General features: G+C 42.2%; 1 protein-coding gene across 6 annotated transcripts in view; it reads right to left on the minus strand.

Moving 5' to 3' along the window:
• Kmt2a (lysine methyltransferase 2A) overlaps positions 1 to 23,154 on the minus strand; it is a 115,048-nt gene that overhangs the window by 13,190 nt on the left and 78,704 nt on the right. For all 6 annotated transcript variants that reach the window (XM_045145368.1, XM_045145367.1, XM_045145364.1 and 3 more), the window contains 15 exons: positions 21,682 to 21,855; positions 20,032 to 20,142; positions 19,666 to 19,739; positions 18,408 to 18,601; positions 18,002 to 18,108; positions 16,133 to 16,270; positions 14,902 to 15,060; positions 13,561 to 13,678; positions 13,371 to 13,449; positions 10,690 to 10,850; positions 10,081 to 10,266; positions 5,216 to 9,446; positions 4,538 to 4,618; positions 1,898 to 1,962; positions 902 to 1,072 (listed from right to left, as the gene is read on the minus strand). In XM_045145368.1, the coding sequence (XP_045001303.1) occupies positions 902 to 1,072; positions 1,898 to 1,962; positions 4,538 to 4,618; positions 5,216 to 9,446; positions 10,081 to 10,266; positions 10,690 to 10,850; positions 13,371 to 13,449; positions 13,561 to 13,678; positions 14,902 to 15,060; positions 16,133 to 16,270; positions 18,002 to 18,108; positions 18,408 to 18,601; positions 19,666 to 19,739; positions 20,032 to 20,142; positions 21,682 to 21,855 (6,049 nt within the window). The remainder of the gene's footprint in view (positions 1 to 901; positions 1,073 to 1,897; positions 1,963 to 4,537; positions 4,619 to 5,215; positions 9,447 to 10,080; positions 10,267 to 10,689; positions 10,851 to 13,370; positions 13,450 to 13,560; positions 13,679 to 14,901; positions 15,061 to 16,132; positions 16,271 to 18,001; positions 18,109 to 18,407; positions 18,602 to 19,665; positions 19,740 to 20,031; positions 20,143 to 21,681; positions 21,856 to 23,154) is intronic.

A 23,154-nucleotide genomic window follows, 5' to 3' on the forward strand; every position in this document is an offset into this window, starting at 1 on the left:
CACACCTGGCCTTTGTGTTTTTTTAATTTTATTTACTTATTTGAGAAAGACAAAGAGGCAGATAGAGACAGAATGGGTGCACCAGGGCCTTCAGCCACTGCAAACAAACTCTAGACTCTTGTGCCATCTTGTACATCTGGCTTTACATGGGTACTGGAGGAATCAAACCTGGGGCCTTAGGCTTTGCAGGCAAGCACCTTGACTGCTAAGCCATCTCTCTAGCCCTCTTTCTTTCTCCCTGCTTACAAATAAATAAATATTTTATCATTTTTATACATTTATTTTAGTCTTATAAAAAATGCATTTCTTAGAAAGATGGTTCCAATGTTTCTTTTGGAATTTTCCTTTGGAAAAATATTTTTTTTTAAATTATTTTTGTTTTATTTTTATTTATTTGAGAGTGACAGAGAGAGAGAATGGGTGTGCCAGGGCCTCCAGCCACTGCAAACGAACTCCAGACACGTGCGCCCCTTGTGCATCTGGCTAACGTGGGACCTGGGGAATCGAGCCTCGAACTGGGGTCCTTAGGCTTCACAGGCAAGCGCTTAACCGCTAAGCCATCTCTCCAGGCCCTGGAAAAATATTTCCTAAACAACGTGTTCTTCAGATTGGGCATGGTGGCACACACCTTTAAACCCAGCACTCAAGAAGCAGAGTAGGAGGACTGCTGTGAGTTCAAGGCCACCCTGAGACTATATAGTGAATTCCAGGTCAGCCCAGGCTAAAGCAAGACCCCAACTTAAAAAAGATACACTTCTTAGGGATAAGGAAAAAGGTTTGTCTCCAGACATTCCCTGTAACATCTCGCACAAAATTACCCACCTTGATGACAGCAATAAAGCAAGTTCAAAAGCAGCTCTGACAGGGCCTCCAAAGGAAAGCTGACTTCTAATCCACTCACCTTCAATACTTTCTGCACAGATCTGAAAACCATCATCGCTTGAAATTTCAAAAACAAGTCCTTTCTTGGGCTTTTTCTCAGCAATGCTTTCTTTCCGCTTTTGTTCTTGCTGGAGCCAAAGCATCAGTGGAGAGCTGAAATTACTTTCTTCTTCTTCCACTGCTTTCGGTTCTGTGTGGGGAAAAACAAGGACCACTCGCAAAAGCAAACGCTTACCGCATGCCGAGCGCAGAGCACTCTGCAGGCACTATCTCTAACCCCAGTAGCATGCCACACCTGTTTCCACTCTATTTCCCCCACTTCACTCTTACATTTCCTATCTTTTACACCTCTCTTATACTTTCTTTCATGGCACTTAGCACATTCTGCTCAAATCTATCTACCATCCACCATCTAGATTATCTATGAGAGAGAACGGATAGGAGCGTCAAGGCCTCCAGTCACTGCAAACGAACTTCAGACTCGTGAGCCACTTTGTGCACCTGTACTGGGTACTGGGGAACTGAACCCTGGGCTGGCAGGCTTTACAAACAAGCACCTTTAACCACTGAACCATTTCTCTAGCCCTGATTAACTCTTCTGAGACAGGGTCTTATTATATATAGTCCATGCTGGCCTTGATTTCATGATCCTCCTGCCTTAGCCTCCCATGTGCTGGAATTACAATCTTGGATTATCAAACCCAGCTAAACTGGGTTATTTTAAAATATTTTGAGAGAAAAAGAGAGAGAGAGAGAGAGAGAGAGGGAGAGAGGAGAAAGAGGCAGACAGAGCTAGAGTATGGGTGTGCCAGGGCTTCCTGCCACTATAAATGAACTCCAGATTCATGTGCAACTTAGTGCCTCTGGCTTTATGTGGGTACTGGTGAAGTGAACCCAGGCCAACAGCGTTTGCAAGCAAGTTTCTCTAACCACTGAGCAATCTCTCCAGCCCTAAATTAGGCTTTTTTAATAGTCCTTTTGCCTTTGGAACTCTGACTTTAACCCATTCACATACCTGAATTTTCTTGCTCATTGACTGGATTCTGTGTTGCCTGAACCTCTGGAAGTGTAGCCACTTGTCTGTGTGAAAAGAAAACCTGATGTGAAAGGCAACTTCAGCGAGTTCTTAAATTCAAAGATAAAAACTTTGTATCAGTTATACAAAAACATCTACTAGAAAATGAATCACAGGGTACTTTCTTTCTTTCTTTTTGTTTTTTCAAGGTAGGTCTTGCTCTAGCACAAGCTGACCTGGAATTAGTCTCAGGCTGTCCTCAAACTCACAGTGATCCTACATCAGCCTTCACAGTGCTGGGATTAAAGTATATGCCACCATGCCGGGCTCACAGGGTGCTTTCTATAATAAACACCACCCTTGGCATTGCCAAACAGCACATAAAATAAATCTGTTTTTTAATGAGATTTTCTCCCAAATAGTGATAATATCTGCTTTTGAAGTTATAGACTGTGCCAATGAAAATTTTCTCATACTCTCAGCAGCAGGAAGAAAATGAAAGGAAGCTTGGCAGAAGCAGTTCTGTAGTTTCTTAAGTAAGCTAGCTAGCTTACCTAAAAATAAAGGTCAAGCTGCATGAGCTAGTAAACCACTACTCATTTTCACTCTCTAAAATTAAATAAACCCTGAAACAATCCAAACATAAATTAAATTAGCTAGCTAAATAAACTATTGTAGATTCATACAATAGCACTGGAGGCAGCACAAAATAAGTAAATAAGTAAAGTGCATTTAAATATCCCAGCACAGAAAGATAAGACACATACACACACCACACAGAGTTACAAAGATAAATAATGGGCTGGAGAGATGGCTTTACTGTTAAGTGCTTGCCTGCGAAGCACCCACGTGAGCCAGGTGCACACGGTGGCACATGTGTCCAGAGTTCTTCTGCAGTGGCTAGAGGTCCTGGTGCACCCATTCTCTCTCTCTCAAATAAATAAATAATACCCCCTCCCCAAAATTTAACAGGGCTGGGGAAATGGCTTGGTGGTTAAGGCATTTGCCTGCAAAGCCTAAGGACCCCAGTTTGATTCCCAAGTACCGATGCAAGCCAGATGCACAAGGTGGTGCATGCCTCTGGAGTTCGTTTGCAGTGGCTGGAGACCCTAGTGCGCCCATTCTCTCTCTCTCTCAAATAAATAAATAAAATATTCTCAAAAAATTAACAAAAAGTAAAATAATATTAAATACAGTATTCCCTCCTCCCCCAAGGTAGGGTCTCTTTCTTGCCTAGGCTAACCTGAAACTTGCTCTGTAGTTCCAGGCTGGTCTCAAACTCAAATGTATAGCAACCCTTCTATAGCCACCTTTTGAGTGCTAGGATTAAAGGTGTGCACTACCACATCTTGCTTTTCCTTCTTTTTTACAAAATTCTATTTGTGTGTGTGTTGTATGTGCACGCACATACACATGTCAAGGTCAACGTGTGGAGGGCAAAGAACAATGTTTGGTTTCATCCTTAATGTTCCACCTCACTTGAGGCAGGGTTTCTCTCAACCTCATTCTGCTGTTATTCATTTTGCTGTGCTGGTCAAGAGCTTCTAGGAAATTCTGCTGTCTCTACCTTCCATCTCATATTCAGAATCACAATTTCTGTGTTTTTTTTTTTTTTTCCAGGTAGGGTCTTGCTCTAGCCCAGGCTGATCTGGAACTCACTCTGTAGTCCCAGGCTGGCCTTGAATTATAGTGACTCTCCTACCCCAGGCTCCCCAGTTCTGGGGCTAAAGGCATGCACTACCATGACAGGCCCAGTTTCTGCTCTTTTATGTGGGGTTTGAGGCTCTAACTCCAGTACTTAGGCTTGAGTGGCAAGAACTTTATCCCCTGAGCCATCTCTTCAGCCCCATAGTTCAAAGTTTACTTATTTTGGTGTAATGTGGGCGTATGCATGCCACAGTATGTTTATGAATGTCAGAGGACAAAATTTGAGTGCTGGTCTCCACCTTCCACTTCACATGAGGCAGGTCTCTTGTTCACTGCTGCTGTCACCAGGCTAGCTGGCCCTCGGGATTCCAGAAGATTCTCTTATCCTTACCTCCCTTATTGCCTATAGAGTATGTTTAGATTACAAATACCTGCCACAGTGTCATGCTTCTTATGTGGTGCTGGGCTCTGAACTCCAGTGTTCATACATCAATGAGCCAGCTCCCAAACCCCAGTATTATTCTTTTTATGTAAAACAGTAGACACACAGTCACATATGTACTATGTCTTCCTGCATATGCATATAAACCTATGCATACACAAAACCAACTTGTTACCAACATCACCTCTAGGGAATAGATTAGGAAGGGATGAACAGACCAAGTAGGAGCACATTACTTGAATACCACCTTGTCTGCAATCCCAGTGTGGAGGTGGAGGCAGGTGATCCCCTGAGCAAGTGGGCTAAGTAGACAGACTCTGCCTCAGTAAGCAAAGTGGAGAGAGATGGAGGAAAACACCAATGTTCAGTGCCCCCACACATGTGAACACACATGTACACACACATACCACGCATATATACATGCAAAGAGAAACCAAAAAACCCTTTGCAACGAAATTTTAAAAAATCAATGCAAATCAGGAGAAATTTTATTTTATATGAGGTGTACAGAATTAAGGGTTTAATCTTAGAAAATTAGTTTTCCAGCTCACCCTGCAGGCTGCCCACACTCCTGCTGTGGAGGCTGATCCACATTAGCTGGGTTGTGCTGCTCAGTCTCTGCTGCCGGAGTCCTAGAATAGAATTGTGTGTATCCTTTCAAGAAACCACCAGTAAATTCATACTAGATAGATAAAATCAGGTGTGTATAATATGTACACATATGCACATATATGTACACATATGTACCTGCATTATGTATTACGTGTTATATGTAATACATATGTACATATAATTACATGTGTTTGTATATAATTTTTTTCTTTTTCAAGGTAGGGTAGGGTCTCACTCTAGCCCAAGGCTGACCTGGAGCTCATTCTGAAGTCTCAGGCTGGCCTTGAATTCACAGTGATCCTCCTACCTCTGCCTCCCGGGTGTAAGGATTAAAGGCATGAGCTGCAACGCCTGGCTTTAATTGTGTATTTTATATGTTATATTCCAATGGTGTTTTAAAAAAGAGTGGCTCCAAGAGGCTCCACAGCAGGAGCCTTTGCCTATCAACTAGACGATCATTCTCTGGTACCTCAAAACCTCAGCAATGAAGAAATAGGAGCAAACTTCCCGAAGACAAAAAAAGTCAGAGCCAAACCCCAGCGTACCAAACACTTCAACAGCCTCATGCCCACAACACAGAGCCCTACAGACCCAGAATTAACATTTGGATTGCTCACCCTGCGTCTGAGGGCTGGGATGCCGTGTCGGCTTCTTGGTCTGGAATGTGTGCTTCAGAAGAACTGGTCCGTAAATGGGAACCCTTGTGCTTCTTACCATTCCCTTTGTCTAGAGGCAGCTGAATCCGTTTGATTTTGGGTTTGAGTTTAGTGGACGCTGGCACTGAGGAGCTAGTTGACTGATGTCCAGAGGATGGAGAGCTCCCTGGAGAGGCTGAGCTGGCTGGCACAGCTGAGGGTAAAGCCTTGTTCTGCTCTAGGCCCACACTATTAGGAGCTTCTGCTGTCTGAGTGAAGTTCGATGTCTGGGTCCCCGAAGCAGAGTCAAGATCCCGCTGTGAAGACAGGACCCCCGTTTTGCCAGCAAGGATCTGGTTCACGTGTTGCAACTTATAGTGCTCTTCTGCTTCCCCAGGCGATGCAGCAGTCATGCTAGCTGTCTGAGAAGAGGGGAGCACACAGATGCTAGATGCTGCTGTCATTGCAACAGCAGCAGAAGTCTGTGATGTTCCCAGTTGTGGGAAAATCCCCGAACTTGGTGGTAAAGCCACAGGCTGGTCCTGAATGCCCAGGCTCTGCTGGCTGGCTTTGATTAGAAGGTTGCTTATTGAGCCAATATCTGGGGTCCCAAGCAACCTTGGGTTTGTTAAAGTTACATGTCCTGGAACTGACGTGCTACTCGTAGGGGCTGTTGTAGTTTGCATGGATACTACATTCAAGACAGAGGAACTGGATGCTAAGCCAGACACGGGCCCTGATGGGAGGTGGCTAGTATCCTGGCTTAGTGACGTGGCCGCCGCTGTGGCAGCAGTTCCACCCACACTCTGCGGTAACAGGGGTGCCTGTTCAAAATACATGATGCCAGATTTAGATCTTTTTATGATGTTGGGGACAGTTCGGTGAGATGATGCATTAAGTGACCCCAAATCTAACAGATTGGGATGATTTGAGAGCTGGGAGGGTGTGAAATTAATCAAGGTCATATTAGAAACCACATCTGAAGGGGCAATGTTTGAAGGGGTACTAGAGGGAGCAAGTTTTTTATTCTTTCGAGAATGTAGACGAGATATGGGTCTTTTCTTGAGTCCAGAGGATGGAGGGGTTACTGCAGTACTGAGGTCTGTCCTCTGACTGGCTTCTGAACCCAAAAGCTGGGGATCTGGAGGCTGAACCCCAATAAGTAGGCCTGAAGGAGGACTGCTGATGTTGGATGGGAAGCTACTCTGAGTAGCTGCAGGGAAGGAATGTAAGTGCTGGTGATGAGGCATGGAGAGCAACCCTTTGCTAGCAGGAGGGAACAGGGATTGAGATGCTGGCAAGCTTGGATTTAGTCCTGTGGCTAGGGTAAGGCCACTCCTCATGGGCCCTAATACTGAAGGATTTGTCTCCATCACACTGGGTGAAGAACTAACAGGAGAGGTCAACTGGATTTTTTGGGTCACTCCATTTGGAAGAGTTTGGAGAACATACAGTGGCTGCATGTTCTGGTTCACAACAATGAGTTTCTCAGTGGCTGGTTTCAGGTGGGGTGGAGTGGTCTGGACAGCTGCATTAGAAATCTGAGATGGGCCAGGGCTATCAGTAGAATTGGACACATACTTCTGGTTCTGGATGGGAACAGTAGGGGAAACAGGTACCTGAAGGCCTGGGGTGCTACTGTTTCGAGTTAAATCCTGATTGTTGCCATGACCTTGCTCCACTGAGCCACAAGGAGGGCTGGAGATATGATCCGCATCCATGTGCCCTTGGATAAAGTGATCAGGAGTTATGTGGCCTTCAGGAGTAGGATCTACTCCTGGACTCAGCAGGGCTGGGTCACCTTCAGTAGCAGCTACAGATTTTTCTGTGATGGTTACTCGCTTCTCCCCTGAATCTGAGATTACAGCCAGTCTGCTGGGATTCTGGCTAGGGACAGTGGGGCTGCGGGTGGTCAAGACAGAGAGATCAGATGGAAGCTCTAGAGGCAACTCAAACTGCTCCTCTGCTGAGATAGAGGAAGAGACACTACTGTCCACGGGTTCTGTTGTTGGCAGCTGCTGAGAAAACACTTCAAAAAGGCCCATGTCTTTTTCACGATTGCTATCAAGACCCAGTCCTTCCCCAAGATTCAGGAGTTCTGAGGACGACGACTCTGGGCTCTCACCCAAAGCCTGCATAGATGGAGTATTCTTTAGTACAAAGTCCATAATGTCGGAAGGCAAGATATTCCCACAGTCATCACTATTGTTATTGTCAGAATCTGATTTCAGGAGTTCCGTATTGTAGGTGTCTAGTAAGTTTTTATCTGAAGGGGTACTTGTGTGGACTCTGCGGCTTGACTCCAAGGAGCTGAGCTGAGCTTCCAAGGAATCCTGTCCCTGTGTTTTTACCCTGCTTACAGAATGGCAGTTGTCCAGTTTTGGCTCATTTTTGTGACCAACAGAACTTTTAATGACATGTTCTTTTTCTCCGGCATCTTCAGGTCGATCAATCTTTAAGTTTTCTGTGCCATTTTCTTTGCTACTTCTTTTTGGAATCTGGCTACTTTTCCGGGTTGTGGCTGTGACACTAGTATCACTCTCTGTCCCATCATCAACACCATCCAACTGCGAAATTTTTGGAAGATCACACTGTTCCTCCTCCCGAAACAAGTTGTGAGATGCCAGGCGCTCCTCTGCACTTGAAGAAATGACTGTCCTACTAAAGTTGTAATAATACAAGTCATCTTCATCTGAAGTGCTCAAGTCATCAGCTCCGTCCACCTGTCCTTCTGCTGACCTCTTGCCGCGCTTCTTCCCAGTGGAGCTGCTGTAGAACGGAATGTCTTGTTCACCATAGGACCTGACTCCATAGAGTGGGGTGAGCCCGAAGAACATGTTAGAGCGTGCACGGGCACTCCGACGGGGATATCTCCTCTTAAAAGAGCCATCCTCCTGAGGTTTGGGGCCATCTGGAAGCATCAGGTTTCTGTCCTGATCTGGAAGATTCTGATAGCTGTTACTTTGAGAATCCTGGGATGAGGTATTGTTGGGGCTTGGTTGAACCACTGGTCCATCTCCCGGGCTTCTGGAGGCTGAAGCTGGTTCAGCGGGAGATGCTGACTCTGCTTGTACAGGAGAGTCAGGACCACTTTCTTTTAGAGTGTTTTTGGACTGACTCTCACTTTCCATTTTTAGAGGTGTTACTTTAACTGAGCATTTCCGGGGTGCCTGCAATTCCTTGGAAGTTCCTTCTAATTGCATGGGTGGAGCTTTGGGGACTCCTGAAATAGAAAGGATTTTATCCCCAATTTTATCAGAAGAAACATTATTATTACATGGCCGTTGCCCCAAAAACCCAGGAGTCAAAACATCATCAACAAACTCTGGCTTTAGTCTTCCTTCTTCACCAGTTGTTACCTGACCAGGTTCCAGAAACGATTTACTGGAATGTTTTTCTTTGAAAGTTTCTTTCGAAGATTTTTTCCCTTTCTGTCTCTTGTCTCTAGAGCTAGACCCCATGTGCTCACTAATGGATGATCGACTGTTTCCTCCAGGAAGCTTCAAGGTTTTCACTTCAGTACCTTCATCTGGAGAGGGGTGTGCTGTTTGGGTAGAATCTGTGTGTTGGTCTCGATCATTCCTTTGCCCTCTCAAATGGAGCTGTGGAAAGGAGAGGGCCTCTTTAGAAGAAAATGGCACTGGGGAGGATTCAGGAAATGTGCCAATTTTACTAATATTTAATTCTCCAGAGGTTGTGTTGTGTACCTGTGTTGCCAGTTTAGGAATTCCGGGATAAACCATGTTATGTGAGGACCCCTCTGAACTCTTGGAAGTCAGCATTTTGGTCTTCTCTCCCTTCAAAGAGGAGCTCTTAGATGCCGAGTCTGCAGCACTAGGGTGCTTTGTTTCTGAAGATGAAGCTCCATCCAAGTGACTGGTTTTGGAGCCTACAGTGACCACTGTCCTTTGTAAACCTGAAGAGGTGGGAGTGCTGTGCCCCAGATTTGCACTTGAATTCAATAGCCCCAAGGCATGATCAATTGCTTTGGCATTTGACTCAGGATCTGTGGGGGTCCCAAGGGAAGAGACTGAGGAAACATTATTCCTAGAGCAAACAGTCCCAGTTCTCATTGGAGACATTATGCGGAGCTTGGACCGCAAAGGTGACAAGGAAGAAGTACTATGACGCCTGGAGCCAATGCTTCGTAGTCCAGAGGAGAGTAAAGGATCACCCACTGTGACTATTTCATGAGTGGTTGGGGTAGGGCTACCTGAACATGAGAGAGAGGGGAAAAAAAAAAAAGTCAATTCCAGGGCTGGAGTGATGGCTCAGTGGTTAAGGTACTTGCTTGCAAAGCCTGACAGCCTGGGCTTGATATCCCTCTACCCATGTAAAGCCAGATAATACAGGTTGGTACATGTGTCTCGAGTTCATTTGCAATGGCTGGAGGCCCTGGCATACCCACTCTCCCTCCTTCCCTCTCCTCGCAAATAAATTTTAAAATTAAATAGTCAATTACAGACGTAAAAATATTTGTGGAAGTCACAAGTTTCAATGACCTGGCTCTATTTATATAACTGAAAAACTTACCTTTTTAGTTCGTAAACCTCACAAAGATAAGGTTGCCCAAAAGAATTATAACTTAGGGGACTGGGGAGATTGCTCAGCAGGTTAAGAGGGCTTGCTGTGCAAACATGGGGACCTCAGTTCAAATCCTAGCACTCATATAAAAATCTTGGCATGGCTGTGCATGTCTGTAATCCCAGCACTGAGAGATGTGGAGAGAAGAGGATATTGCTGAGGCTACACAGCACATATGCAAACACACACACACTCCATATATTATATACTGAAGGGGGGAAAAAGGGTTAGTTTGGGTCAAGTAAGTCACCGAAGTTCTTTACCTGCAGAAGGCAATGGCCGACAGCCAGGAGATCGCTGGGTAGGAGGGTAGCTGGGGGTTCGAATCCTAGGGACCTTTGAGATGACATGATAGTAACAGGAGCTTGAGGTCTGTGCATGGGGAGGTCGGTCTGGCGATGGAGGACTTAGGATTGTAGTTGTATTTTGACTTTCTTTAGATAAACTCTCTGTGGTAGGAATAAAAAAATCTCTTAATTTAAAAAGCTCAGTTAAAATAGCTAGCAAGGGCTGGAGAGATGGCTTAGCTTAAGGCGCTTGCCTGCAAAGCCAAAGGACCTAGGTTCAATTTTCCAGGACCCAAGTAAGCCAAATGCACAAGGTGACACATGCGTCTGGAATTTGTTTGCAGTGGCTGGATGCCCTGGCATGCCTATTCTCTTTCCTTCTATGTCTGACTCTGCCCCTCTCAAATAAACAAACAAACAAATAAATAAAGTCTAACAAATGAGCCAACAGAAAGCCAGCTATTAAGTAATGTCAAATTAGAAACAAAGGAAGTTTCCCAAGTAAATTATTTTTCTCCTCAGTTTTCAATTGCAGTACATAGCTCCAAAACTCAAATTCAAGGCTCACCTGCAGTAAAGACTAACCTGCAAATGATGATGGACTATGGGCGATGGTCCTATTTTCATCGTGTTCCACAGTGCTGTTGATATCTGGCTCTACAACTGGAGGACGGCACTCCACTATCTTGCATGTGTACACACAACGCTTGCGTGCATCTGTGGTGCTCCAGTATACCCTGGAACACCTGGTGAACATGAGGGAAAAAAATTCACAAATGAGAGCCCATAAGTAGAAACATCTTTCAAAACCTGTTCTCACTCTAGGCTCCCTGGTCTCTTTGACTTAGCTTTTTTTCAAGGGCTCTTAGTCACTCCAAGCATTAAGTCCTTGGTGTCTACTTGCCCCTCAGAAAATAGCATAAAATTTTAGCTATACCTGAAATACTAATGTATCTTATGTCCCCCAAAAAGAAAATAGTAGAAGAAATAGATACTGATCTCCATAAAAGCACTAATGTCCACACTGTATATAAAGTGAAGGCCTCACATAAAACAAAGTTCAGAGGCTGGTGAGATGGCTTAATGGTTAAGGTACTTGCTGGCAAAGCCAAAGAACCTAGTTCAATTTCCCAGGACCCACGTAAGCCTGGTGGACAAAGTGATGCATGCATCTGGAGTTTGTTTGCAGCAGTTGGAGACTCTCGTGTGCCCACTCTCTCTCAAATAAATAAAAATATTTTTACAAAAAGTTCAAGCAGGCGTAGTGGCACATGCCTTTAATCCCAGCACTAGGGAGGCAGAGAGGTAGGATAGCCATGAGTTCGAGACCCCCCTGAGACTACATATTGAATTTCAGGTCAGCCTGAGCTAGAGTGAAACCCTACCTCAAAAAACTAAAACAAAACAAAAAAGTTCAGGCTTGAGATGTTTCATTTGTCAGAAAAGCCTTTCAAGACAAGAGAAATACTATTGCTTATGATGATAGTCTCGTAAAGACTCTATTATCAGGGTTAAAATGCAGAATATACTAAAAAATGGGACTTCAGTAAGAGAAAGGGGAATTTTGGTCTTACATGGTCAACTTATTAGTTTTAAACAATTTATTTACTATAAAAGATTTTAAGTTCTACCCCATCCCCTTGGGCTAGTGGAACACAAATTCTTTTTTTTTTTTTTAATTAATTTTGAGTGTTCCTTTAAGAACATATTGTATGGCTAAAAAGATGCCTCAGTGGTTAAAGGTACTTGCTTGCAAAGCCTGTTGGCCTCAGTTCAATTTTCTAGTACCCACGTAAAGCCAGATGAACAAACTTGTACATGCATCTTGAATCTGTGCAGTGGCAAGAGGCCTTGGTGTGTCTATATACTCTCTTCCCTTCTACCTTGCAAATAAATTTAAAAAAAAAATATTTTTAAAGCCAGGTTTGGTGGCACACATCTTTAATGTCAACACTCAGGAGGCAGAGGTAGGAGGATTGCTGAGTTCAAGGCCAGCCTAGGGCTGAAGAGTTCCAGGTCAGCCTAGGTTATAGTAAGACCCTACCCCTATCTCAAAAAAAAAAAAAGAAAGAAAGAAAGAAAGAAAAGAAAAGAAACAAAACAAACAATATATATAAAAAACCTTTTTTAAATAAAAAAGATTTTGCATATTGGTCATATTCCATCAGGTTATACTCTTTTTTCATAATTTATTTGCAAGGAGAGAAAGAGACAGAATGGATGCACCAGGGCCTACAGCCACTGCAAATGAACTCCAGATGCATGCACCACTGAGTGCATCTGGCTTTATGTGGGTACTAGGGAATCAAACCCAGGTTGATCAAACTTTGCAGGCAAGAACCTTACCTGCTGAGCCATCTCTCCAGCCCCATCAGGTGATACATACTCATTGTGATGACTTAAATTTTACAAAGACCTATAAAACGAGGGTCTGGGTACATTTCAGTAATAGAGGTATTTGCCTAGAGTAAGCTCAGTGGGAGAAGTGCTTTCCTAGAATGAGGTCCTAGGTTCATACCCAGGCACCTTGAAGAAAAAATGTTGTGAACAAAGGTTATCAAGTATGTGACCCATGAAAACATCTGAAGTTTTGAATCTAGATGAATGAAATGTAAAGGTTTGTTTTTTTTTTTTTTTCCCTTCCTTTTGTTGTCTGGCATAGGGTCTTGCTGTACATATAGATCTTGGCATCAAACTCATTGTGTGGCCCAGGCTGCCTCTAATTCCAGTGCTAGGAGGTCAGATGTGCACTGCTGTGTCTATTTGAATGCAGAGTGATTTTTAAGGTTGACCCCATATTTTCTTGCTAGATTTGAAAATGGTTCTGAAATTAGACTGATTCTATGTTTTCTTTTTGTAGTATTTATTCATGTATTTGAGAGAGAGAGGAAAAAAAAAGGGTCATGCCAAGGCCTTCTGCCACTGCAAACGAACTCCAGACACATGTGCCACTCTGTCTGGCTTTACATGGGTACTGAGGAATCAAAACTAGGTGTCACATTTTGCAAGCAGGTAATCTTAACCGTTAAACCATCTCTCCAGATCCCCTGGCCCTGTGTTTTCTAGTTAGATTTGAAATTATTACTTTGTTTATAGAATTGGATTAGCCTGACATGATGTTTTAAGTCCCAATATAAGCTAATCAAACATAGAACTAGAAAAAAAAAAGTATTTTCTAGAATAACTAAAAGTAACTATCAAATTTGATTTGGACACATTGCTTTAGGGTGGTCATTGCTGTGTTTTCTATTTACTGGACTACTTACTGATATCCAATAGGAAAGAGCTTATCTTCACAGTCAGAAAGATCATTCAGAATCCCTAAGCAGTCGATTGTCATGGATCCTAACCAAGGAAAGAGGAACTGATTAGAGATGGTGAGGAAGAGTCATTTTATAACCAAGTGTGTGCAAATGATAATATAGCCTTCCCCAGTCACCAGGGCCTAGGTCATACCAATCATCATGTGAATATTTTCTGGTTCCAAGCCATTGAGGAACTTCCTTCTCAAGCTGATTCCTTCAAAGTCTACAAACACTCTTCTAAAAACTTCAAATCCATTCTCAGGAACCACCTTAAACAAAACCCAAGGTTGTTAAGTGACCATTCCAGGGCTAGAGAGATGGCTTAGCAGTTAAAGCACTTGCCTGCAAAACCTAAGGACCCAAGTCCGATTCCCCAGCACCAATGTAAAACAGATGTACAAGGTAGCACATGCATCTGGAGTTCATATGCAGTAGCTGGAGGCCCTGTTGCACCCATTCACACACACACACACACTCTCTCTCTTTGCCTCTTTCTCTCTCTCAAATAAATAAATAAAAATAAAAATAAATTTTAAAAAGTGGTGACTCTTCACCTTAAAAATAAAACAAAGAGAGAGAAAGAGAAGAGACTATCCCATTACACTTATACTTGTAGTAGTGACGCCCTGAGAGAAAGCAGAGTACATCACATAGTCATCCTTCTGAAGTTTTACTAACCACACCTCTATTTCTCTTAAGAGGAGAAGATTCTAGGATCACCTACTGAGTTTACTCTTTTGCTCTCTTTCAATACACTTTTCCTCTGAATTTCTAGAGAATTCAAAAAGCAACTAACAAGCCATAAAAAGAGGTAGAAAAATCATAAATGCACATTGCTAAGTAGAGGAAGCCAGACTGAAAAGGCTACATACTATAAGATTCCAAGTACAGTTAAGACTCTGGAAATGGAAACTCTGGACTACACAGTAAAAAAATCATTGACTGCTTTAGGTGAGACACAGAAAAACAAAAAGAGCCCAGATAGTTTTTAGGGTGGTGAAAATACTTGTGTGATACAATGGTGAATACACGTTATTAAACATTTGTCTAAACCCACTGAGTACAAGCCTAAAGTGAACATAATGTGAATTATGGACTCTAGGTGATGACATATTGATCAATCATTGGCAAATATACCACTCCTGTGGAAGATGCTAGCAATAAGGAATGATAGCAAGGACAGAAAATCTCTACCTTCTGCTTAAACTTATTGTGAGCCTAACTCTTCTAAAAAAGATCAAAGCCCAGCATGGTGGCACACGCCTTTAACCCCAGCACTTGGGAGGCAGAGGTAGGAAGATCACCGTGAGTTCAAGGCCACCCTGAGACTATATACTGAATTTCAGGTCAGCCTGAGGTAGAGTGAGACCCTACCTCGAAAAAAAAAGAAAGAAAGAAGAAAGAAAAGACCAATCCTAGTAGGAAGAGCCTCTGTAACAGTAGTATTAAGAGCTGCTACAACCATAGCAACTAACAACTAAAGATGTCTTACTTCGCCTTTGATCAAATCCCGATGTCGTTGGCAATACACTTTTTTATCATCCAGAAAGACACAGTTCTTGGCCCGGGAACACATGAAATGATAGTTACTGGTACAGGATGTGAGGCAGCAACCCACAGTGGCTCCTGGCTTTTGGCAGAATTCACATCTCTACAATCCAGAAAGAACAAGAGCCTATTCAGGTTTGTAGGTGTTTTAAGACTTTCCATTTTCACCCCTTTCTGAACCTCCAACAGTCATTTTATTAGTTTGCTGATTACAGGGATATGTTATGGGCCTCAATGCTTCCTCAAATCCCCTCTGCTATTATCCTTTGGGCAAGATTTAGAATTGGGACCAAGATGGTATGTTTCCAGGATGCACAGTTGATTTATTACACATGAAAATTTGAAGATCGATGTCAAAAGCATTACCTTGCTTGAAAACTTTTTTAAACCCCAAAGCAACTCAGTTTATAAAGATTTTTACAAGCCAGAATCCTAATGTTTCTCTGGCTATTATACTTGGCTTTTCCCATGATTCAAATGCCTTTCACTTTTATGGTCATAATCTTGCAAACTCCAGGAAGCACTATGTCTTTTAACCTACTCAGGCTTCTTTGCATGTGCTGTTATTTATTTATTATTATTATTTTTTTGTTTTTTGAGGTAGGGTCTCACTCTAGCCCAGGCTGACCTGGAATTCACTACAGAGTCTCAGGGTGGCCTTGAACTCACGGCGATCCTACCTCTGCCTCCCGAGTGCTGGGATTAAAGACGTGTGCCACCACGCCCGGCTTTGTGCTGTTATTTTTGCTTGCTGGTTTCTTCTTGGTAATCCTCGTTTTTCTCCATCATTCACAATAAAGCTTTTAAATTCTTACTTCTTTAATGCCATTTGTGACTATTCTCAGCTGCTTTTGATGACTTTCCACATTCCTTCTTTTCACAGGTATATACATGAGGTTTGTTTTTGTTCATTCAACTGGGGCCTCTGAGAGCATTTAGTCTAAATTTCTTAAACTGCCATATTCCTCATATTTGAGTAACATCCTAACTTGGGTAAAGCTTTGTTTTCTTTGTTTTCTATTTGTATCTCCTCATTCAAGGATCAAATCTACAACATATACCAATATTTGCAAAGCAACTACTCTGAAAAACTCAAGTGGTGTCACATTACCCATAGAAAAATATATCTAGAAACAGAGAATTTCTTTCATAATATTGACACAGTAAGTTCTTACCAACTGCTTGCCCCTGATCACAGCCATATGCACGTTCTTTAGTGATCCATCATCATCTTCAAACACTTCTGCTGACCACAAAGCACAATTTACGTGCGTCCACTCATTTTGACCAATGTACAATAAGCGACCAGCATCCTAAAGTATATAATACCAGAGGAGGTTTTCTTTTAATATTAACTTTTACTTTAGTCAAGATACTTCAAAGGAAAGCAACTATAATTTTTTTAATTTAGAGAGTAAATTACAAATAAAATCTCAATGTTTCTACATTCGTTATAGTTTTTTTTTTTTCAAGGCAAGCCCAACAGACTGGCCTTTTTTTTTTGTTGTTGTTGTTGTTTTTCTAATTTTTTTGTTTATTTTTATTTATTTATTTGACAGACAGAGAGAGAAAAAGAGGCAGAGAGAAAGAGAGAATAGGCATGCCAGGGCCTCCAGCCACTGCAAACGAACTCCAGACGCGCATGCCCCCTTGTGCATCTGGCTTACATGGGACCTGGGAAATCAAGCCTTGAACCGGGGTCCTTAGGCTTCACAGGCAAGCGCTTAACCACTAAGCCATCTCTCCAGCCCTGTTGTTGTTGTTTTGAGGTAGGGTTTCACTCGAGCCCAGGCTGACCTGGAATTCATTAAGTAGTCTCAGGGTGGCCTTGAACTTACTGCAATCCTCCTACCTCTGCCTCCCAAGTGCTGGGATTAAAGGTGTGTACTATCACACCCGGTGGCTTTTTTTTAAATATGGAAAAGAAAGGGGGGGGGGATTGGGTATGCCAGATTCTCCAGGCACTGTAATTGAGTTCCAGATGTGTGTGCCATCTTGTGTGCATGTGCAACCTTGTGCATCTGGCTTACTAGGATCTGAAGAGTCGAACATGGGTGCTCAGACTTTGCAGGCAAGTGCCTTAACTGCTGGAACATCTCTCCAGCACCCCTTTTAAAATATTTTTAAAAATATTTATCATTTATTTGTAAGCAGAGAGAGAATAAACAGACCTGCTAGATTATTTTTATATTTTATAAATTTAAAGAATAAAAAAATAAGTAATATGTGATAAGCTGATTAAATGTATACTGGCTTCTTCTCTTTCTCTCTCTCCATTTTTGGTTTTTTGATGTAGGGTTTCACTCTAGCCCAGGCTGACCTGGAATTCACTATGTAGTCTCAGAATGGCCTTGAACTCACAGTGATCCTCCTACCTCTGCCTCCCAAGAGCTGGGATTAAAGGTATGTGCCACCATGCCTGGCTTCTCTTTTTGTTTTTTCAAGGTAGGGTCTCACTCTAGCCCAGGCTGACCTGGAATTCACTCTGTAGTCTCAGGGTGGGTCAAACTCAGTGATCCAACTACCTTAACCTCCCAAGCGCTGGGATTAAAAGCATATACCACCACACTTGACTAAACAATTTGTATTTATTTATTTTGGATTGATTTTCCGAGGTAGTGCCTCACTCTAACTCAGGCTGACCTGGAATTCACTATCTAGTCTCAGGGTGGCCTCAAACTCATGCTGATCCTCCTACCTCTGCCTCCCAAGTGCTTAGATTAAAGGCATGCACCTCCATATCCAGCTAAATAATTTTTTTTAAAGTCTCTAAAAGGGATTGGAGAGATGGCTTAGCAGTTAAGACACCTGCCTGAAAAGCCAAAGGACCTAAGTTCGATTCCCCAAGACCATGTAAGCCAGCTGCACAAGGTGGCACATGCATCTGGACTTTGTTTGCAGCTAGAGGCCCTGGAATGATCATTCTCTCTCTAATAAATAAATAAATACATAATATTCATTAGGTAAATGACACCCAGTTATCAAGTACAGGCACAAGACAATTCTTGTGAGTTATCTAACACCTGACATCCCAAGTTACTTACATTAGCACTGTCATCCCCATACATCAAACATAATGCACACTGTCTATTATCTTCTATGCCTGGGGGTGGGTTCAGCTCTGGACTGTCTTCTCGACTCCTATCAGTACCTGAGAATCAAAAAATATGCTGTTAAAATTGGCAATACTATGATTTCCGGGGGTGGGTGGGGAATCAGTTTATTCTATAAAATTTCAAGTTGTATTATCTAAGCGTAAGTGTCACAGTATTTAAAAGCATTTACATCAAGGTCTTGTTAGTGTCCCAAGTGAAGCAAAAATAATGATCTTACACTTATAAAAGATGACTTGAAAATTCCTTACTGATACCTAAGAATATTACATTAAGGTTTACAAAGTCAATCATTTGTATGAGAGAGAAATGGATGACTCTCACTTAGTTGCCTTACTCAAGATTGGTGGTGTAGGAGGATGCAGAGGAGTCGGTGAGTCTGGTTCTCCAGGCCCTTTGGGTTTGGGAGCTGGAATAATTTTCTTCATTAAAGGAGGCTGCTCAGTATGACTGTTTTCCTCTCGCTCCTGCCACTGAGCATAATTATGGTCAAGTGAAGGTGGAAGCACTGCGTTTGGTAACATCCCACTGCTGAAAATAATTGATTCAAAAAGTATTTATTGAGTTCCTATAATATACCTAGAACGATACAAAACAATCAAATTCTTGATATCATCATAACTTTGACCCACATATAAGCCATTCATAGTATGTAAAAACATGTCACAGAATTTTAAAACTAAGTACAACACAACTTTAACATGTCTTTTTTTTGAGACAAGATCTTGGAATATAGATTAAACTAGCATCAAACTTGTAGTAATTGCCTGCCTAAGCCTTCTGAGGGCTGAGATTCCAGGCAATGTGCTACCATGTCTAGCCACATCTAAAAATTTTTATTGCTGTTTTGTTCTTTTTTTTTGTTGTTTTTTCGAGGTAGGGTATCACTCTGGTCCAGGCTGACCTGGAATTAACTCTGTCATCTCAGGGTGGCCTTGAACTCATGGTGATCCTCCTACCTCTGCCTCCCAAGTGCTGGGATTAAAGGCATGCACCACCACACCCAGCTTGCTGTTTTGTTCTTGTTCAGACAGGGTCTCAATATGTAGCACAGGCCTGCCTTGAACTCATGATATATAGCCTGGGTTGGATTTGAGCTCTTGATCTTTCTGCCTTAGCCTCCTAAGTGCTAGAGCTACATGTGTGCACCACCACACCTAGCTTAAAATTATAATCTTAATACAATGACTCTTGGTTAAACTTTCAGAAACAAATGATAGTTCAAACATACACACCCCCCCAAATGCATTTATTGGAATAAAAACTTAAATATTAAGAGAATTGAAAGCACAATTTGAACTAAGTGATATAGAGCCAATTATTGCAAGGCCTACTACATGGTTACATCACACATGTGTTGTCCATGTCACAAGTCAAACCAAGTTTCCTAGAAGATAACAAACATGTATGTGAATGAAAAAAGAAAGTAACAGCCTATAACATACATAATGTTATTTCCAAACCAGCAAAGAAAAGTCATTTCAGCTGATTTTCAATATTAAAATATCCCAAAAACCCTCTACCAAAAAACATTAGAACTCTTATGCTAAAGCTAGCAATAATGAAAATAAAACAATAGTAATAATTTTACTTACTTGCTTGATACTTTATTCGGCTCCCAAAACCGAGACTTCTTGACACTGAACCATGGAAAAACTCGTTCCATTTGCTAAAAGAAAACAAACAGAATGTCAACATTAGGATTCTTGTGTGAACTACAAAAAACACAACAATTCCATCTCAGTGTCTCAGCATGAAGATGTTTTTAGGCTGCTGAGGCAAACATCCATTTACTCTAGCAACCCTACTAACTTCCTTCCAAAGAATCAGAAAGGGAAAAAAATTCAAGCTGAAGATGTTTTATATACATGGCAAAGCAAATAACAGAACAAGCCCTTTGTATTCATGGGGTAATTACTCATAGGCAAGCATTAAAGACATGAACTATTGATTTTACTCACCCGAATAAAGAAGGACTTGACCATGCTATTGGCTTTTTTAATCTCTGGCTGCCCTCCATCTGAATTAATGGCTGCTTGAATGATCTTCACAATATCATCACTGAACTCCAACTGTATACAAAAATAAAATAAGAATTATTCATAATATAGTTAATGTGTTTTCATAATGACTTTCTCCTCCCTCCATCATCCAGCACAGAGGTCCAATAGAAAACTCACAACCTATTTTAACGCAGCATAATTTCTCTTTGGATGAGGGTTTTGGGTACATTTCAAAATTAACTTGAGGGCTAGAGAGATGGCTTGGCAGTTAAAGTGCATGCCTGTGAAGCCTAAGGACCCAGGTTTGATACTCCAGGACACACATAAGCCAGATGCACATGATAGCGCATGCATCTGTTGTTTGTTTGCAGTGGATAGAGGCCCTGGCATGCCCATTCTCACTCTCTTATCTCTCTTTACCCCTCTCTGTCTCTAATAAATAAATAAATAAAAATAAATCTTAAAAAAAAAATTAACCTGAGATAATTAAGAGATGCCAGGATAACAAGGCAAGAATGTAGGCAAATTAACTGTACCATGGTAAGTTACCCAAATAAGCTACAATGTTTTATTTGGACTTACTGAATAGCAAATATGGACCAAAAAAAGTAAATGGTAATTTACTATGCATTCTTTTATAATTTGTTTTTTCAAGGTAAGGTCTTACTCTAGCTCAGGTTGACGTGGAATTCACTATGTAGTCTCAGGGAGGCCTTGAACTCATGGCAATCCTCCTACCTCTGCCTCCCAAGTGCTGGGACTAAAGGCATGCACCATCATGCCAGGCTCTTTTTATATTTTTAAGACAGGGTTTCATTCTTCCCCAGACTGGCACCATATAGTGATCTTCCTACCTTAGCTTCCCAAGTGCTGGGATTAAAGACAAGTGCTTCCACACCCTGCTTCCTACACATTTCCTTCCTCCTTGAGGTAAGTTCTCACTCTAGGCCCTGTTGACTTGGAATTCACTATGTAATCTCAGGGTGGCCTTGAACCCATGGCAATCCTCCCCTTCAGAGTGCTGAGATTAAAGGCGTGCACCACCACACTCAGCTCCCTGTACATTTTTAAAAATCACATAATTTAAGGCATTTAGCCACAAATGAGTAAATTATTCAGATCCACATTCTAAAGGGGAGAACAAATTAACTTCAAGTAAGTGAGTACTGTTCTATAAACAAGTTTAGTTCTTCCCCTTAACATAAAAATAATTTTTTGCTGGATGTGGTGGCACATGCCCTTAATTCCAGCATTTGGGAGGCAGAAGTAGATCATTGTGAGTTTGAGGCCATCCTGAGACTACATAGTGAATTCCTGATCAGCCTGGGCTACAGTGGGACCCTACCTCAAAAATATAAAATAAATAATAATTTTCAAAGACCTCAGATGTAAGCCAAGTCAAAGAACCATCTTAAGGCCCACCAGATCACAGCCCTTCTTTTGAAAACACAGGGTCAAAAATCACTCATGTTTTAGATATCTAAAGCTATATGATATTTCTAAATATAATATGGATCATTTTGAAATTCACTTTATTTAGCCTCATCCCCAAAGGCCCAAAGAAGCTAAGATGGTCCTTGAAATTGACCACTGGCTATAGACACATACCACAGATAGGTAATTCCCCTGGTCCATTTTCCTCTTGACTCCTTCCAGATCTAAAGGCTGTTGGTCATCCTGCTTGCTGACCTCAGTAAGAATTGGAGGATCAGGTCCTTCTGGGGAGCTCCGGGAAGGTATGCTCTCCTCTGTCTCAGGGTTTAAGTCTGGAGGCTTGGCAGCCTGTTTCCAAAAAAAGATGTTTTGTTTATTTAACACTGCAAATGAGGCATCTAGGCAAATTCTATTAAAATTAGTAAAGATAGTAATAGAAAATTCATAGTATAAAACAGAGTATAAAATAACCAGCTTTTTTTTTTTAATTATTTATTTATTTATTTGAGAGCAACAGACACAGAGAGAAAGAGATAGAGGGAGAGAGAATGGGCGCGCCAGGGCTTCCAGCCTCTGCAAACGAACTCCAGACGCGTGCGCCCCCTTGTGCATCTGGCTAACGTGGGACCTGGGGAACCGAGCCTCGAACTGGGGTCCTTAGGCTTCACAGGCAAGCGCTTAACCGCTAAGCCATCTCTCCAGCCCAGCTTTTTTGTTTTTTGAGGTAGGGTCTCACTCTGGCCCAGGCTGACCTGGAATTCACTATGCAGTCTCAGGGAGGCCTTGAACTCTTGGCAATCCTCCCAAATGCTGGGATTATAAGTGAGCACAACCATGCCAGCTTTTTGAAGGGGAAGGAGCTGGGGTTTCAAGGTCGGGTTTCGCTGTAGCCCAGACTGACCTGGGATTCACCATGTAATCTCAGGGTGGCCTCAAGCTCATGACGATCCTTCTATCTCTACCTCCCCAGTGCTGGGATCAAAGCTTCAAACTCACAGCAATCCTCCTACCTTTGCCTCTCAAGTGCTAGGATTAAAGGTATGTGCACCACGCCCAGCTTAACCAGATTTCTTAAATACAAAAGTTAAAATGAACTTGGCAAGGTAAATTCAGAGCTGTGCACAATGATTTGTGACAGCATGGAAAAGATCAAAACTGTCAGGTTTCTTTTAAGTACAACACAGACGTTAATTTTCCTACTCAAAAATGGGAGATATTAGCCAGGCGTGGTGACTCATGCCTTTAATCCCAGCATTTGGGAGGCAGAGGTAGAAGGATCACTATTGAGTTCGAGGCCACCTTCAGACTACATAGTGAATTCTGGGTTAGACTAGGCTACAGCAAGACCCTACCTCGAGGGGGGGGGGGGGGGAAGCAAATCAAAACAAAAGGGGAGATATTGCCAGGTGTAGTGGGGCATGCCTTTAATCCTAGCATTCAGGAGGCTGAGGAAGGAGAATCACCGTGAGTTGGAGGCCAGCCTAGAAGTACCAGGTCAGCCTGTGCTAAAGCAAGACCCTACCTCGAAAAATCAAGAGAGAGAGAGATTATATATAATACTTTAGGAGAGAAAGAGAATAGGCACATCAGGGCCTCTAGCCACTGCAAATAAACTCAAGACACGGGAATTGAACTTGGGTCCTAAGG

This window comes from Jaculus jaculus, chromosome 3 (assembly GCF_020740685.1).
Source record: "Jaculus jaculus isolate mJacJac1 chromosome 3, mJacJac1.mat.Y.cur, whole genome shotgun sequence".
NCBI classification, from domain to species: Eukaryota; Metazoa; Chordata; class Mammalia; order Rodentia; family Dipodidae; genus Jaculus; species Jaculus jaculus.